At 50.6% G+C, this 19,224-nt stretch overlaps 1 protein-coding gene across 4 annotated transcripts in view; it reads right to left on the reverse strand.

The window, feature by feature from the left end:
- Positions 1-19,224, reverse strand: part of DIAPH3 (diaphanous related formin 3) — an 801,864-nt gene that overhangs the window by 516,253 nt on the left and 266,387 nt on the right. For all 4 annotated transcript variants that reach the window (XM_073663944.1, XM_073663945.1, XM_073663943.1 and 1 more), the window contains one exon: positions 17,460-17,534. In XM_073663944.1, coding sequence (XP_073520045.1) covers positions 17,460-17,534 — 75 coding nt within the window. The remainder of the gene's footprint in view (positions 1-17,459; positions 17,535-19,224) is intronic.

Here is a 19,224-nt window from a genome sequence, read left to right on the forward strand (position 1 = left end):
GGAACCATTGTATAGGAACAGATAGGAGCTGGGGTGAGGAGTGGTGCACACTGGGAACCGTTATATAGGAACAGATAGGAGCTGGGAGAGGAGTGGTGCGCACTGGGAACCATTATATAGGAACAGATAGGAGCTGGGGTGATGAGAGGTGCGCACTGGGAACCATTATATAGGAACAAATAGGAGCTGGGGTGAGGAGTGGTGCGCACTGGGAACCATTATATAGGAACAGATAGGAAGCTGGGTGAGGAGTGGTGTGCACTGGGAACCATTATATAGGAACAGATAGGAGCTGGGGTGAGGAGTGGTGCGCACTGGGAACCATTATATAGGAACAGATAGGAGCTGGGGTGAGGAGTGGTGCGCACTGGGAACCATTATACAGGAACAGATAGGAGCTGGGGTGAGGAGTGGTGCGCACTGGGAACCATTATATAGGAACAGATAGGAGCTGGGTGAGGAGTGGTGCGCACTGGGAACCATTATATAGTAACAGATAGGAGCTGGGGTGAGGAGTGGTGCGCACTGGGAACCATTATATAGGAACAGATAGGAGCTGGGGTGAGGAGTGGTGCGCACTGGGAACCATTATATAGGAACAGATAGGAAGCTGGGTGAGGAGTGGTGTGCACTGGGAACCATTATATAGGAACAGATAGGAGCTGGGGTGAGGAGTGGTGCGCACTGGGAACCATTATATAGGAACAGATAGGAGCTGGGGTGAGGAGTGGTGCACACTGCGAACCATTATATAGGAACAGATAGGAGCTGGGGTGAGGAGTGGTGCACACTGGGAACCATTATATAGGAACAGCTAGGAGCTGGGGCGAGAAGTGGTGCGCACTGGGAACCATTATATAGGAACAGATAGGAAGCTGGGTGAGGAGTGGTGCACACTGGGAACCATTATATAGGAACAGATAGGAGCTGGGGTGAGGAGTGGTGTGCACTGGGAACCATTATATAGGAACAGATAGGAGCTGGGGTGAGGAGTGGTGCGCACTGGGAACCATTATATAGGAACAGATAGGAGCTGGGGTGAGGAGTGGTGCGCACTGGGAACCATTATATAGGAACAGATAGGAGCTGGGGTGAGGAGTGGTGCACACTGGGAACCATTATATACGAATAGATAGGAAGCTGGGGTGAGGAGTGGTGTGCACTGGGAACCATTATATAGGAACAGATAGGAGCTGGGGTGAGGAGTGGTGCGCACTGGGAACCATTATATAGGAACAGATAGGAAGCTGGGTGAGGAGTGGTGCACACTGGGAACCATTATATAGGAACAGATAGGAGCTGGGGTGAGGAGTGGTATGCACTGGGAACCATTATATAGGAACAGATAGGAGCTGGGGTGAGGAGTGGTATGCACTGGGAACCATTATATAGGAACAGATAGGAGCTGGGGTGAGGAGTGGTGTGCACTGGGAACCATTATACAGGAACAGATAGGAGCTGGGGTGAGGAGTGGTGCGCACTGGGAACCATTATATATGAACAGATTGGAGCTGGGGTGAGGAGTGGTGCGCACTGGGAACCATTATACAGTAAAAGATAGGAGCTGGGGTGAGGAGTGGTGCACACTGGGAACCATTATATATGAACAGATTGGAGCTGGGGTGAGGAGTGGTGCGCACTGGGAACCATTATATAGGAACAGATAGGAGCTGGGGTGAGGAGTGGTGCGCACTGGGAACCATTATATAGGAACAGATAGGAAGCTGGGGTGAGGAGTGGTGCGCACTGGGACCCATTATATAGGAACAGCTAGGAGCTGGGGAGAGGAGTGGTGCGCACTGGGAACCATTATACAGGAACAGATAGGAGCTGGGGTGAGGAGTGGTGCGCACTGGGAACCATTATATAGGAACAGATAGGAGCTGGGGTGAGGAGTGGTGTGCACTGGGAACCATTATATATGAACAGATTGGAGCTGGGGTGAGGAGTGGTGCGCACTGGGAACCATTATACAGGAACAGATAGGAGCTGGGGTGAGGAGTGGTGCACACTGGGAACCATTATATACGAACAGATAGGAAGCTGGGGTGAGGAGTGGTGCGCACTGGGAACCATTATATAGGAACAGATAGGAGCTGGGGTGAGGAGTGGTGCGCACTGGGAACCATTATATAGGAACAGATAGGAGCTGGGGTGAGGAGTGGTGCACACTGGGAACCATTATATAGGAACAGCTAGGAGCTGGGGTGAGGAGTGGTGCGCACTGGGAACCATTATATAGGAACAGATAGGAGCTGGGGTGAGGAGTGGTGCACACTGGGAACCATTATATAGGAACAGATAGGAGCTGGGGCGAGGAGTGGTGCGCACTGGGAACCATTATATAGGAACAGATAGGAAGCTGGGTGAGGAGTGGTGTGCACTGGGAACCATTATATAGGAACAGATAGGAGCTGGGTGAGGAGTGGTGCGCACTGGGAACCATTATATAGGAACAGATAGGAGCTGGGGTGATGAGAGGTGCGCACTGGGAACCATTATATAGGAACAGATAGGAGCTGGGGTGAGGAGTGGTGCGCACTGGGAACCATTATACAGGAACAGATAGGAGCTGGGGTGAGGAGTGGTGCACACTGGGAACCATTATATATGAACAGATAGGAAGCTGGGGTGAGGAGTGGTGTGCACTGGGAACCATTATATATGAACAGATAGGAGCTGGGGCGAGAAGTGGTGCGCACTGGGAACCATTATATACGAACAGATAGGAAGCTGGGGTGAGGAGTGGTGTGCACTGGGAACCATTATATAGTTACATATAGGAGCTGGGGTGAGGAGTGGTGCACACTGGGAACCATTATACAGGAACAGATAGGAGCTGGGGTGAGGAGTGGTGCGCACTGGGAACCATTATATAGGAACAGATAGGAAGCTGGGGTGAGGAGTGGTGTGCACTGGGAACCATTATATAGTTACAGATAGGAGCTGGGGTGAGGAGTGGTGCACACTGGGAACCATTATATACGAACAGATAGGAAGCTGGGGTGAGGAGTGGTGTGCACTGGGAACCATTATATAGTTACAGATAGGAGCTGGGGTGAGGAGTGGTGCACACTGGGAACCATTATACAGGAACAGATAGGAGCTGGGCTGAGGAGTGGTGCGCACTGGGAACCATTATATAGGAACAGATAGGAGCTGGGGTGAGGAGTGGTGCACACTGGGAACCATTATATAGGAACAGATAGGAGCTGGGGTGAGGAGTGGTGCACACTGGGAACCATTATATAGGAACAGATAGGAAGCTGGGTGAGGAGTGGTGTGCACTGGGAACCATTATATAGGAACAGATAGGAGCTGGGGTGAGGAGTGGTGCACACTGGGAACCATTATATACGAACAGATAGGAAGCTGGGGTGAGGAGTGGTGTGCACTGGGAACCATTATATATGAACAGATAGGAGCTGGGGTGAGGAGTGGTGTGCACTGGGAACCATTATATATGAACAGATAGGAGCTGGGGTGAGGAGTGGTGCGCACTGGGAACCATTATATAGGAACCGATAGGAGCTGGGGTGAGGAGTGGTGTGCACTGGGAACCATTATATATGAACAGATAGGAAGCTGGGGTGAGGAGTGGTGTGCACTGGGAACCATTATATAGGAACCGATAGGAGCTGGGGTGAGGAGTGGTGCGCACTGGGAACCATTATATATGAACAGATAGGAGCTGGGGTGAGGAGTGGTGCGCACTGGGAACCATTATATAGGAACAGATAGGAGCTGGGGTGAGGAGTGGTGCGCACTGGGTACCATTATATAGGAACAGATAGGAGCTGGGGTGAGGAGTGGTGCGCACTGGGAACCATTATATAGGAACAGCTAGGAGCTGGGGTGAGGAGTGGTGCGCACTGGGAACCATTATATATGAACAGCTAGGAGCTGGGGTGAGGAGTGGTGCGCACTGGGAACCATTATATATGAACAGCTAGGAGCTGGGGTGAGGAGTGGTGCGCACTGGGAACCATTATATAGGAACAGCTAGGAGCTGGGGCGAGGAGTGGTGCGCACTGGGAACCATTATATAGGAACAGATAGGAGCTGGGGTGAGGAGTGGTGCGCACTGGGAACCATTATATAGGAACAGATAGGAGCTGGGGTGAGGAGTGGTGTGCACTGGGAACCATTATATAGGAACAGATAGGAGCTGGGGTGAGGAGTGGTGCGCACTGGGAACCATTATATAGGAACAGATAGGAGCTGGGGTGATGAGTGGTGCGCACTGGGAACCATTATATAGGAACCGATAGGAGCTGGGGTGAGGAGTGGTGCACACTGAGAACCATTCTATAGGAACCGATAGGAGCTAGGGTGAGGAGTGGTGCACACTGGGAACCATTATATAGGAACCGATAGGAGCTGGGGTGAGGAGTGGTGCGCACTGGGAACCATTATATAGGAACAGAGAGGAGCTGGGGTGAGGAGCGGTACACACTGGGAACCATTATATAGGAACAGATAGGAGCTGGGGTGAGGAGTGGTGCGCACTGGGAACCATAATATAGGAACAGAAAGATGCTGGGGTGAGGAGTGGTGCGCACTGGGAACCATTATATAGGAACAGATAGGAGCTGGGGTGAGGAGTGGTGCCTACTGGGAACCATTATAAAGGAACAGATATGAGCTGGGTGAGGAGTGGTGTGCACTGGGAACCATTGTATAGGAACAGATAGGTGCTGGGGTGAGGAGTGGTGCACACTGGGAACCGTTATATAGGAACAGATAGGAGCTGGGAGAGGAGTGGTGCGCACTGGGAACCATTATAAAGGAACAGATATGAGCTGGGTGAGGAGTGGTGTGCACTGGGAACCATTGTATAGGAACAGATAGGAGCTGGGGTGAGGAGTGGTGCACACTGGGAACCGTTATATAGGAACAGATAGGAGCTGGGAGAGGAGTGGTGCGCACTGGGAACCATTATATAGGAACAGATAGGAGCTGGGGTGATGAGAGGTGCGCACTGGGAACCATTATATAGGAACAAATAGGAGCTGGGGTGAGGAGTGGTGCGCACTGGGAACCATTATATAGGAACAGATAGGAAGCTGGGTGAGGAGTGGTGTGCACTGGGAACCATTATATAGGAACAGATAGGAGCTGGGGTGAGGAGTGGTGCGCACTGGGAACCATTATATAGGAACAGATAGGAGCTGGGGTGAGGAGTGGTGCGCACTGGGAACCATTATACAGGAACAGATAGGAGCTGGGGTGAGGAGTGGTGCGCACTGGGAACCATTATATAGGAACAGATAGGAGCTGGGTGAGGAGTGGTGCGCACTGGGAACCATTATATAGTAACAGATAGGAGCTGGGGTGAGGAGTGGTGCGCACTGGGAACCATTATATAGGAACAGATAGGAGCTGGGGTGAGGAGTGGTGCGCACTGGGAACCATTATATAGGAACAGATAGGAAGCTGGGTGAGGAGTGGTGTGCACTGGGAACCATTATATAGGAACAGATAGGAGCTGGGGTGAGGAGTGGTGCGCACTGGGAACCATTATATAGGAACAGATAGGAGCTGGGGTGAGGAGTGGTGCACACTGCGAACCATTATATAGGAACAGATAGGAGCTGGGGTGAGGAGTGGTGCACACTGGGAACCATTATATAGGAACAGCTAGGAGCTGGGGCGAGAAGTGGTGCGCACTGGGAACCATTATATAGGAACAGATAGGAAGCTGGGTGAGGAGTGGTGCACACTGGGAACCATTATATAGGAACAGATAGGAGCTGGGGTGAGGAGTGGTGTGCACTGGGAACCATTATATAGGAACAGATAGGAGCTGGGGTGAGGAGTGGTGCGCACTGGGAACCATTATATAGGAACAGATAGGAGCTGGGGTGAGGAGTGGTGCGCACTGGGAACCATTATATAGGAACAGATAGGAGCTGGGGTGAGGAGTGGTGCACACTGGGAACCATTATATACGAATAGACAGGAAGCTGGGGTGAGGAGTGGTGTGCACTGGGAACCATTATATAGGAACAGATAGGAGCTGGGGTGAGGAGTGGTGCGCACTGGGAACCATTATATAGGAACAGATAGGAAGCTGGGTGAGGAGTGGTGCACACTGGGAACCATTATATAGGAACAGATAGGAGCTGGGGTGAGGAGTGGTATGCACTGGGAACCATTATATAGGAACAGATAGGAGCTGGGGTGAGGAGTGGTATGCACTGGGAACCATTATATAGGAACAGATAGGAGCTGGGGTGAGGAGTGGTGTGCACTGGGAACCATTATACAGGAACAGATAGGAGCTGGGGTGAGGAGTGGTGCGCACTGGGAACCATTATATATGAACAGATTGGAGCTGGGGTGAGGAGTGGTGCGCACTGGGAACCATTATACAGTAAAAGATAGGAGCTGGGGTGAGGAGTGGTGCACACTGGGAACCATTATATATGAACAGATTGGAGCTGGGGTGAGGAGTGGTGCGCACTGGGAACCATTATATAGGAACAGATAGGAGCTGGGGTGAGGAGTGGTGCGCACTGGGAACCATTATATAGGAACAGATAGGAAGCTGGGGTGAGGAGTGGTGCGCACTGGGACCCATTATATAGGAACAGCTAGGAGCTGGGGAGAGGAGTGGTGCGCACTGGGAACCATTATACAGGAACAGATAGGAGCTGGGGTGAGGAGTGGTGCGCACTGGGAACCATTATATAGGAACAGATAGGAGCTGGGGTGAGGAGTGGTGTGCACTGGGAACCATTATATATGAACAGATTGGAGCTGGGGTGAGGAGTGGTGCGCACTGGGAACCATTATACAGGAACAGATAGGAGCTGGGGTGAGGAGTGGTGCACACTGGGAACCATTATATAGGAACAGATAGGAGCTGGGGTGAGGAGTGGTGCGCACTGGGAACCATTATATAGGAACAGATAGGAGCTGGGGTGAGGAGTGGTGCACACTGGGAACCATTATATAGGAACAGCTAGGAGCTGGGGTGAGGAGTGGTGCGCACTGGGAACCATTATATAGGAACAGATAGGAGCTGGGGTGAGGAGTGGTGCACACTGGGAACCATTATATAGGAACAGATAGGAGCTGGGGCGAGGAGTGGTGCGCACTGGGAACCATTATATAGGAACAGATAGGAAGCTGGGTGAGGAGTGGTGTGCACTGGGAACCATTATATAGGAACAGATAGGAGCTGGGTGAGGAGTGGTGCGCACTGGGAACCATTATATAGGAACAGATAGGAGCTGGGGTGATGAGAGGTGCGCACTGGGAACCATTATATAGGAACAGATAGGAGCTGGGGTGAGGAGTGGTGCGCACTGGGAACCATTATATAGGAACAGATAGGAGCTGGGGTGAGGAGTGGTGCGCACTGGGAACCATTATATAGGAACAGATAGGAGCTGGGGTGAGGAGTGGGGCGCACTGGGAACCATTATATAGGAACAGATAGGAGCTGGGGTGAGGAGTGGTGCGCACTGGGAACCATTATATAGGAACAGATAGGAGCTGGGGTGAGGAGTGGTGCGCACTGGGAACCATTATATAGGAACAGATAGGAGCTGGGGTGAGGAGTGGTGCGCACTGGGAACCATTATATAGGAACAGATAGGAGCTGGCGTGAGGAGTGGTGCGCACTGGGAACCATTATATAGGAACAGATAGGAGCTGGGTGAGGAGTGGTGCGCACTGGGAACCATTATATAGGAACAGATAGGAGCTGGGGTGATGAGAGGTGCGCACTGGGAACCATTATATAGGAACAAATAGGAGCTGGGGTGAGGAGTGGTGCGCACTGGGAACCATTATATAGGAACAGATAGGAGCTGGGGTGAGGAGTGGTGCACACTGGGAACCATTATATAGGAACAGATAGGAGCTGGGATGAGGAGTGGTGTGCACTGGGAACCATTATATAGGAACAGATAGGAAGCTGGGTGAGGAGTGGTGCGCACTGGGAACCATTATATAGGAACAGATAGGAGCTGGGGTGAGGAGTGGTGCGCACTGGGAACCATTATATAGGAACAGATAGGAGCTGGGGTGAGGAGTGGTGCGCACTGGGAACCATTATATAGGAACAGATAGGAGCTGGGATGAGGAGTGGTGCGCACTGGGAACCATTACATAGGAACAGATAGGAGCTGGGGTGAGGAGTGGTGCGCACTGGGAACCATTATATAGGAACAGATAGAAGCTGGGTGAGGAGTGTAGCGCACTGGGAACCATTATATAGGAACAGATAGGAGCTGGGGTGAGGAGTGGTGCGCACTGGGAACCATTATATAGGAACAGATAGGAGCTGGGGTGAGGAGTGGTGCGCACTGGGAACCATTACATAGGAACAGATAGGAGCTGGGGTGAGGAGTGGTGCGCACTGGGAACCATTATATAGGAACAGATAGAAGCTGGGTGAGGAGTGGTGCGCACTGGGAACCATTATATAGGAACAGATAGGAGCTGGGGTGAGGAGTGGTGCGCACTGGGAACCATTATATAGGAACAGATAGGAGCTGGGGTGAGGAGCGGTGCGCACTGGGAACCATTATATAGGAACAGATAGGAGCTGGGGTGAGGAGTGGTATGCACTGGGAACCATTATATAGGAACAGATAGGAGCTGGGGTTAGGAGTGGTGCGCACTGGGAACCATTATATAGGAACAGATAGAAGCTGGGTGAGGAGTGGTGCGCACTGGGAACCATTATATAGGAACAGATAGGAGCTGGGGTGAGGAGTGGTGCACACTGGGAACCATTATATAGGAACAGATAGAAGCTGGGTGAGGAGTGGTGCGCACTGGGAACCATTATATAGGAACAGATAGGAGCTGGGGTGAGGAGTGGTGCGCACTGGGAACCATTATATAGGAACAGCTAGGAGCTGGGGCGAGAAGTGGTGCGCACTGGGAACCATTATATAGGAACAGATAGGAAGCTGGGTGAGGAGTGGTGCACACTGGGAACCATTATATAGGAACAGATAGGAGCTGGGGTGAGGAGTGGTGCGCACTGGGAACCATTATATAGGAACAGATAGGAGCTGGGGTGAGGAGTGGTGTGCACTGGGAACTATTATATAGGAACAGATAGGAGCTGGGGTGAGGAGTGGTGCGCACTGGGAACCATTATATAGGAACAGATAGGAGCTGGGGTGAGGAGTGGTGCACACTGGGAACCATTATATAGGAACAGATAGGAGCTGGGGTGAGGAGTGGTGCACACTGGGAACCATTATATAGGAACAGCTAGGAGCTGGGGCGAGAAGTGGTGCGCACTGGGAACCATTATATAGGAACAGATAGGAAGCTGGGTGAGGAGTGGTGTGCACTGGGAACCATTATATAGGAACAGATAGGAAGCTGGGTGAGGAGTGGTGTGCACTGGGAACCATTATATAGGAACAGATAGGAGCTGGGGTGAGGAGTGGTGCACACTGGGAACCATTATATACGAACAGATAGGAAGCTGGGGTGAGGAGTGGTGTGCACTGGGAACCATTATATAGGAACAGATAGGAGCTGGGGTGAGGAGTGGTGCGCACTGGGAACCATTATATAGGAACAGATAGGAAGCTGGGTGAGGAGTGGTGCGCACTGGGAACCATTATATAGGAACAGATAGGAGCTGGGGTGAGGAGTGGTGCACACTGGGAACCATTATATACGAACAGATAGGAAGCTGGGGTGAGGAGTGGTGCGCACTGGGAACCATTATATATGAACAGATTGGAGCTGGGGTGAGGAGTGGTGCACACTGGGAACCATTATATAGGAACAGCTAGGAGCTGGGGCGAGAAGTGGTGCGCACTGGGAACCATTATATAGGAACAGATAGGAAGCTGGGTGAGGAGTGGTGTGCACTGGGAACCATTATATAGGAACAGATAGGAGCTGGGGTGAGGAGTGGTGCGCACTGGGAACCATTATATAGGAACAGATAGGAGCTGGGGTGAGGAGTGGTGCACACTGGGAACCATTATATAGGAACAGATAGGAGCTGGGGTGAGGAGTGGTGCACACTGGGAACCATTATATACGAACAGATAGGAAGCTGGGGTGAGGAGTGGTGCGCACTGGGAACCATTATATACGAACAGATAGGAAGCTGGGGTGAGGAGTGGTGCGCACTGGGAACCATTATATATGAACAGATTGGAGCTGGGGTGAGGAGTGGTGCGCACTGGGAACCATTATATAGGAACAGATAGGAAGCTGGGTGAGGAGTGGTGCACACTGGGAACCATTATATACGAACAGATCGGAAGCTGGGGTGAGGAGTGGTGTGCACTGGAACCATTATATAGTTACAGATAGGAGCTGGGGTGAGGAGTGGTGAGCACTGGGAACCATTATATAGGAACAGATAGGAGCTGGGGCGAGAAGTGGTGCGCACTGGGAACCATTATATAGGAACAGATAGGAGCTGGGTGAGGAGTGGTGCGCACTGGGAACCATTATATAGGAACAGATAGGAAGCTGGGGTGAGGAGTGGTGCACACTGGGAACCATTATATAGGAACAGATAGGAAGCTGGGGTGAGGAGTGGTGCACACTGGGAACCATTATATAGGAACAGATAGGAGCTGGGGTGAGGAGTGGTGCACACTGGGAACCATTATATAGGAACAGATAGGAGCTGGGGTGAGGAGTGGTGTGCACTGGGAACCATTATATAGGAACAGATAGAAGCTGGGTGAGGAGTGGTGCGCACTGGGAACCATTATATAGGAACAGATAGGAAGCTGGGTGAGGAGTGGTGTGCACTGGGAACCATTATATAGGAACAGATAGGAGCTGGGGTGAGGAGTGGTGCACACTGGGAACCATTATATAGGAACAGATAGGAGCTGGGGTGAGGAGTGGTGCACACTGGGAACCATTATATAGGAACAGATAGGAGCTGGGGTGAGGAGTGGTGTGCACTGGGAACCATTATATAGGAACAGATAGGAGCTGGGTGAGGAGTGGTGTGCACTGGGAACCATTATATAGGAACAGATAGGAGCTGGGGTGAGGAGTGGTGCACACTGGGAACCATTATATAGGAACAGATAGGAAGCTGGGTGAGGAGTGGTGTGCACTGGGAACCATTATATAGGAACAGATAGGAGCTGGGGTGAGGAGTGGTGTGCACTGGGAACCATTATATAGGAACAGATAGGAGCTGGGGTGAGGAGTGGTGCGCACTGGGAACCATTATATAGGAACAGATAGGAGCTGGGTGAGGAGTGGTGCACACTGGGAACCATTATATAGGAACAGATAGGAAGCTGGGTGAGGAGTGGTGCGCACTGGGAACCATTATATAGGAACAGATAGGAAGCTGGGTGAGGAGTGGTGCGCACTGGGAACCATTATATAGGAACAGATAGGAGCTGGGGTGAGGAGTGGTGCGCACTGGGAACCATTATATAGGAACAGATAGGAGCTGGCGTGAGGAGTGGTGCGCACTGGGAACCATTATATAGGAACAGATAGGAGCTGGGTGAGGAGTGGTGCGCACTGGGAACCATTATATAGGAACAGATAGGAGCTGGGGTGATGAGAGGTGCGCACTGGGAACCATTATATAGGAACAAATAGGAGCTGGGGTGAGGAGTGGTGCGCACTGGGAACCATTATATAGGAACAGATAGGAGCTGGGGTGAGGAGTGGTGCACACTGGGAACCATTATATAGGAACAGATAGGAGCTGGGATGAGGAGTGGTGTGCACTGGGAACCATTATATAGGAACAGATAGGAAGCTGGGTGAGGAGTGGTGCGCACTGGGAACCATTATATAGGAACAGATAGGAGCTGGGGTGAGGAGTGGTGCGCACTGGGAACCATTATATAGGAACAGATAGGAGCTGGGGTGAGGAGTGGTGCGCACTGGGAACCATTATATAGGAACAGATAGGAGCTGGGGTGAGGAGTGGTGCGCACTGGGAACCATTACATAGGAACAGATAGGAGCTGGGGTGAGGAGTGGTGCGCACTGGGAACCATTATATAGGAACAGATAGAAGCTGGGTGAGGAGTGGTGCGCACTGGGAACCATTATATAGGAACAGATAGGAGCTGGGGTGAGGAGTGGTGCGCACTGGGAACCATTATATAGGAACAGATAGGAGCTGGGGTGAGGAGTGGTGCGCACTGGGAACCATTACATAGGAACAGATAGGAGCTGGGGTGAGGAGTGGTGCGCACTGGGAACCATTATATAGGAACAGATAGAAGCTGGGTGAGGAGTGGTGCGCACTGGGAACCATTATATAGGAACAGATAGGAGCTGGGGTGAGGAGTGGTGCGCACTGGGAACCATTATATAGGAACAGATAGGAGCTGGGTGAGGAGTGGTGCGCACTGGGAACCATTATATAGGAACAGATAGGAGCTGGGGTGAGGAGTGGTGCGCACTGGGAACCATTATATAGGAACAGATAGGAGCTGGGGTGAGGAGTGGTATGCACTGGGAACCATTATATAGGAACAGATAGGAGCTGGGGTGAGGAGTGGTGCGCACTGGGAACCATTATATAGGAACAGATAGAAGCTGGGTGAGGAGTGGTGCGCACTGGGAACCATTATATAGGAACAGATAGGAGCTGGGGTGAGGAGTGGTGCACACTGGGAACCATTATATAGGAACAGATAGAAGCTGGGTGAGGAGTGGTGCGCACTGGGAACCATTATATAGGAACAGATAGGAGCTGGGGTGAGGAGTGGTGCGCACTGGGAACCATTATATAGGAACAGATAGGAGCTGGGGTGAGGAGTGGTGCGCACTGGGAACCATTATATAGGAACAGATAGGAGCTGGGGTGAGGAGTGGTATGCACTGGGAACCATTATATAGGAACAGATAGGAGCTGGGGTGAGGAGTGGTGCACACTGGGAACCATTATATAGGAACAGATAGGAGCTGGGGTGAGGAGTGGTGCACACTGGGAACCATTATATAGGAACAGCTAGGAGCTGGGGCGAGAAGTGGTGCGCACTGGGAACCATTATATAGGAACAGATAGGAAGCTGGGTGAGGAGTGGTGCACACTGGGAACCATTATATAGGAACAGATAGGAGCTGGGGTGAGGAGTGGTGCGCACTGGGAACCATTATATAGGAACAGATAGGAGCTGGGGTGAGGAGTGGTGTGCACTGGGAACTATTATATAGGAACAGATAGGAGCTGGGGTGAGGAGTGGTGCGCACTGGGAACCATTATATAGGAACAGATAGGAGCTGGGGTGAGGAGTGGTGCACACTGGGAACCATTATATAGGAACAGATAGGAGCTGGGGTGAGGAGTGGTGCACACTGGGAACCATTATATAGGAACAGCTAGGAGCTGGGGCGAGAAGTGGTGCGCACTGGGAACCATTATATAGGAACAGATAGGAAGCTGGGTGAGGAGTGGTGTGCACTGGGAACCATTATATAGGAACAGATAGGAAGCTGGGTGAGGAGTGGTGTGCACTGGGAACCATTATATAGGAACAGATAGGAGCTGGGGTGAGGAGTGGTGCACACTGGGAACCATTATATACGAACAGATAGGAAGCTGGGGTGAGGAGTGGTGTGCACTGGGAACCATTATATAGGAACAGATAGGAGCTGGGGTGAGGAGTGGTGCGCACTGGGAACCATTATATAGGAACAGATAGGAAGCTGGGTGAGGAGTGGTGCGCACTGGGAACCATTATATAGGAACAGATAGGAGCTGGGGTGAGGAGTGGTGCACACTGGGAACCATTATATATGAACAGATAGGAAGCTGGGGTGAGGAGTGGTGCACACTGGGAACCATTATATAGGAACAGCTAGGAGCTGGGGCGAGAAGTGGTGCGCACTGGGAACCATTATATAGGAACAGATAGGAAGCTGGGTGAGGAGTGGTGTGCACTGGGAACCATTATATAGGAACAGATAGGAGCTGGGGTGAGGAGTGGTGCGCACTGGGAACCATTATATAGGAACAGATAGGAGCTGGGGTGAGGAGTGGTGCACACTGGGAACCATTATATAGGAACAGATAGGAGCTGGGGTGAGGAGTGGTGCACACTGGGAACCATTATATACGAACAGATAGGAAGCTGGGGTGAGGAGTGGTGCGCACTGGGAACCATTATATACGAACAGATAGGAAGCTGGGGTGAGGAGTGGTGCGCACTGGGAACCATTATATATGAACAGATTGGAGCTGGGGTGAGGAGTGGTGCGCACTGGGAACCATTATATAGGAACAGATAGGAAGCTGGGTGAGGAGTGGTGCACACTGGGAACCATTATATACGAACAGATCGGAAGCTGGGGTGAGGAGTGGTGTGCACTGGAACCATTATATAGTTACAGATAGGAGCTGGGGTGAGGAGTGGTGCGCACTGGGAACCATTATATAGGAACAGATAGGAGCTGGGGCGAGAAGTGGTGCGCACTGGGAACCATTATATAGGAACAGATAGGAGCTGGGTGAGGAGTGGTGCGCACTGGGAACCATTATATAGGAACAGATAGGAAGCTGGGGTGAGGAGTGGTGCACACTGGGAACCATTATATAGGAACAGATAGGAAGCTGGGGTGAGGAGTGGTGCACACTGGGAACCATTATATAGGAACAGATAGGAGCTGGGGTGAGGAGTGGTGCACACTGGGAACCATTATATAGGAACAGATAGGAGCTGGGGTGAGGAGTGGTGTGCACTGGGAACCATTATATAGGAACAGATAGAAGCTGGGTGAGGAGTGGTGCGCACTGGGAACCATTATATAGGAACAGATAGGAAGCTGGGTGAGGAGTGGTGTGCACTGGGAACCATTATATAGGAACAGATAGGAGCTGGGGTGAGGAGTGGTGCACACTGGGAACCATTATATAGGAACAGATAGGAGCTGGGGTGAGGAGTGGTGCACACTGGGAACCATTATATAGGAACAGATAGGAGCTGGGGTGAGGAGTGGTGCACACTGGGAACCATTATATAGGAACAGATAGGAAGCTGGGGTGAGGAGTGGTGCGCACTGGGAACCATTATATAGGAACAGATAGGAAGCTGGGTGAGGAGTGGTGCGCACTGGGAACCATTATATAGGAACAGATAGGAGCTGGGGTGAGGAGTGGTGCACACTGGGAACCATTATATAGGAACAGATAGGAGCTGGGGTGAGGAGTGGTGCACACTGGGAACCATTATATAGGAACAGATAGGAGCTGGGGTGAGGAGTGGTGCACACTGGGAACCATTATATAGGAACAGATAGGAAGCTGGGGTGAGGAGTGGTGCGCACTGGGAACCATTATATAGGAACAGATAGGAAGCTGGGTGAGGAGTGGTGCGCACTGGGAACCATTATATAGGAACAGATAGGAGCTGGGGTGAGGAGTGGTGCACACTGGGAACCATTATATAGGAACAGATAGGAGCTGGGGTGAGGAGTGGTGCGCACTGGGAACCATTATATAGGAACAGATAGGAGCTGGGGTGAGGAGTGGTGTGCACTGGGAACCATTATATATGAACAGATTGGAGCTGGGGTGAGGAGTGGTGCACACTGGGAACCATTATATAGGAACAGATAGGAGCTGGGGTGAGGAGTGGTGCGCACTGGGAACTATTATATAGGAACAGATAGGAGCTGGGGTGAGGAGTGGTGCACACTGGGAACCATTATATAGGAACAGATAGGAGCTGGGGTGAGGAGTGGTGCACACTGGGAACCATTATATAGGAACAGAACAGGGCGAATGTACAAATGGTGACGAGGATATGAGATAACTCGCCCTAATAGAAGTGTACCACTTCTTGTTACCAGGGCCATGGTGTTATTTTTGTGTGGAGTCAGTTAGGCTGTGCACATGCTGCGGAAATTTCCGCTGCGGGTTATCTTTGCGGGAAAAAACGCAGCACTACCAATTATTTTGCGGAAGCACGGCGTTTTCGCCGCCATTGACTTTCATTGGAAAGCGCTTAATAACCCGCATGCAGAAATGCAAGTGAAGAACGCTTCACATCCGCATGTCCCTGGCAGGAAAACGCATGTACAATCCGCATGTACAATCCGCATGTACAATCCGCATGAATTTTTTCTGCCAGGGAGATGTAAAAACGCTCAGGAAAAAATCCTGAGCATTTCTGCATCGTGGGCACATAGCCTTAAAGTGTTTTCTGACTCCAGTAAAAAAAATATATATGATCTGTTGTATTCAAAGGGTTCTCCACTTCTAAAGAACTTTTGATTAATTATTTTAGGACCCCATTAAAAATAAAAACAATGGATACTCACCTCACCCAGCAGAGTCTTTTGGATGAGTGCTCTCTGATGTTTTATTGGATTGCACTCGGCCCAATGTTATACTATGGGATAGTGCAGATCTGCGATTATTTTCTCATGCCGATTCAGCATAACAAAACAATTGCAGCATGCTGTGAGTGGCTCCGCAAATCGGATCACGTGCACCCATGCAAGTCTAAGGGTGCGTGTAAAACATCAGACTGCACTCGGATACAAACCATGGAAAAGATGGAACAATTAAATTTTCCGTCTTCTCCGCACATGTTCTGCTATTCTCTCATGCGAGTATATCTGATGACAGTATACCGACACTCGGCTCACATTTTTTGAGTTTGAGATGAGTGTCATTACAATAAGCGGCCTGATTCTCTCGGAAGAGATAATCATCGCTTGTGTGACCCGGGCCTCCCTGTGATACCAGCGCCCCTATTCCCAGAGGGTCTCAAGAATGTCAGCGTTGATGTCCGTTCTGACAAAACAGTAAATGCTGCATCTGGTGGGCAACCAGTGAATGGTTGCTGCAGACACAATGTCACTTGATCTGTCAGGAATAGTGGTGCCAGCATTGCTATAACTGCGTCACCTTGGGAGTATACATTATTTTTATTAAAAGTGCCCCTGAAGTGATTAGGCAGGGTGGGTTCATTAGTATTATACATTGTTGTGTACCCTTAAATATTGATGGTGTCCTGCTAGTATATTCCACTGACATGTAAACAGTCGAGGTTCCTCTGGAAGTCCTGCACTAATCCTGAAAACGAAGGGAGGGACCCTGTTCCAATAGCAGAGTGTCCGGACAAACATGGTGCTATGCCAGTCACAGTAGAAGATGGGGAGCTCACTGATCAGCTGCAGCACTGTTGAAGTTACGTCAACGCTGCAGACAGTAACAGACAGCAGGAGCCGCAGCAGAGACTCAGCGCTAGACTTACAAGAAACTGCAGCCGGGGGCAGGATTTAGCCAGTAGATCAATAAGCAGGCTAACTATGGGACATGTTCAGATTATCCATTTAAAAACAACCAAAAATGTGTCTCATTCCAACCTTGTGGATGGCTACTGAAGGTGCTCGGCCCCATGTATGTTTTACATCCGGGGATCACTTACTTTTTCATGTTATTTTGGAATAAATACTATGAGATATAAAACTATCATATATTACAATAAAAAATAAGAAATGGGAAAACACATTACCGTTTTGCATCCACCATCCTTTCCAAGATGTCTAATAGCAAACCAAGGCCGTCATGACCAAAGCTTTCGACCCAACTGAAAGAGGAAAAATAATACAACATAACTATACAATTAGCACCGTCTACAAGTGAAAAGGAGACATATAGAAAGGAAACGTGAGAAGATATATACAGAGCTAAATACTTTACAGGGAGCCATAACTCCATTTACACTGTAGTAATAAGACTTTACAGGGTTCTAACATTTAACAGGTATTTGGTTTATTTCCTTTTGTGCCCAGAAAAAGATTAAAACACTCAGACACAGAAGACAAAGAAAATATGGAAGCCGCTATTGAGGATCGGCAAAACATGCAGCAAAGAATGCCCCATCAGCTCAGCTTAAAGCGGTTGACAGGAAAAAAACAAAAAAACAAAGACATAGAAAAGGATGGGATAAAATAAGAAAAAAATAAAGTTTTCAGACATTTTAGAACGGAGGAAAAATACTGGACTTGTGGCCCCTCAGCATGACAAGCCCTCGCAGAGCAGCTGTTACCATTGTGGCACCCCAGGAGTCCGGTTGCCACTGTGGCATTGCCTCCCTCACAAGAGGTGATGCCATGCCTGGAAGAAAGCAGGGGTCCCCTAGTCAGGGATACTAGCATGCAACACTTTCCTGGCTCCAGACCAGCAAGGGGAGCTTCTCCTGGGATCTGGAGGCGGGGCTAGTGAGAGTTCGTGAGAGGAGATGAATACAGGACAGCGAAGAGGAAAGACCTGGGGAGTGGAGCTGCACGGCAGCTCACCACAGAGAGGAGCGCAGAAGAACCAGAGTCTGAGGTTGTGGGGCACTGAAGGCCCATCAGCAGAAACCGGAGGGCAGAAGACTGCAGGTCTCCTGGCCCCATCAGATGCCCGGAGGCTCCGCAGCACATAGGGCCCAGCACCGCCACGTGGGAGCAACACTCCAGGAAGGCCCGAGCTGCCTGCCATACGGGTGAGGAACAGACGTTTTACTCAGGGACAAGGGCCACAGCACAGCTATAAGCAGCAGGGCCAAAGAGATTAGCGCAAAGGGAAGGCCTCCAACTTCACCTGGCGAGGTGGATTTCCAACTTGCTTCCAGGCCGCCCGGATCTCTACTACAAGCTAGTACCCGTGCCCCGGTCTGCCTAACCACCGCAAGGAAAGAAAAGAGGAAACCGCCATTAAGTTGTGGACTGGTTATTATCTGTGCCATCACCTGCACTACACTGCACAGCAACATCTATAACATCACCATTTCCTGCCATGGAGCTAAGCTCTGCCTGTGGAGAGCTGAACCAACTCTGCTGCATCACCATCAGCTCCAGAGGATCTGCACCACAGCGGCGGCTCCATATAGCCGCATACCACAGGTGGCATCACGAACATTAACCTATAAAAACTATAATCCCCTTTTATTGGCCGCCCTGGGTCACGGACCGGGTCACTGCCACTGTGACATCCCCAGCACCGACTGTCCCCGGCACAGAGAACCCCACGGCCCAGGGGGCGCGTCACCATCCACACCATGTTGGGTATTTTTTTTTGAGGACCTGGTAAGGAATATTTGTGGGTGTTCTTCATAGACTACAAAGGAGAAAATTTCCTGCATAAAAGTCTAATATTAATATAGGAAAAATCTGAATTTTAGTCCACGCTTAAGTACATGGCCAGTGTCCTCAGCAGTATCTGAATAAAGCGGCCTTACTCCTCCAGGCTGTCTGCTGTAGACATCTGCAGTGGGATGGAGGGATGCGCTG

This window comes from Phyllobates terribilis, unplaced genomic scaffold (genome assembly GCF_046119375.1).
Source record: "Phyllobates terribilis strain yellow unplaced genomic scaffold, ASM4611937v1 Scaffold_2__4_contigs__length_985480577, whole genome shotgun sequence".
Classification (NCBI taxonomy): domain Eukaryota; kingdom Metazoa; phylum Chordata; class Amphibia; order Anura; family Dendrobatidae; genus Phyllobates; species Phyllobates terribilis.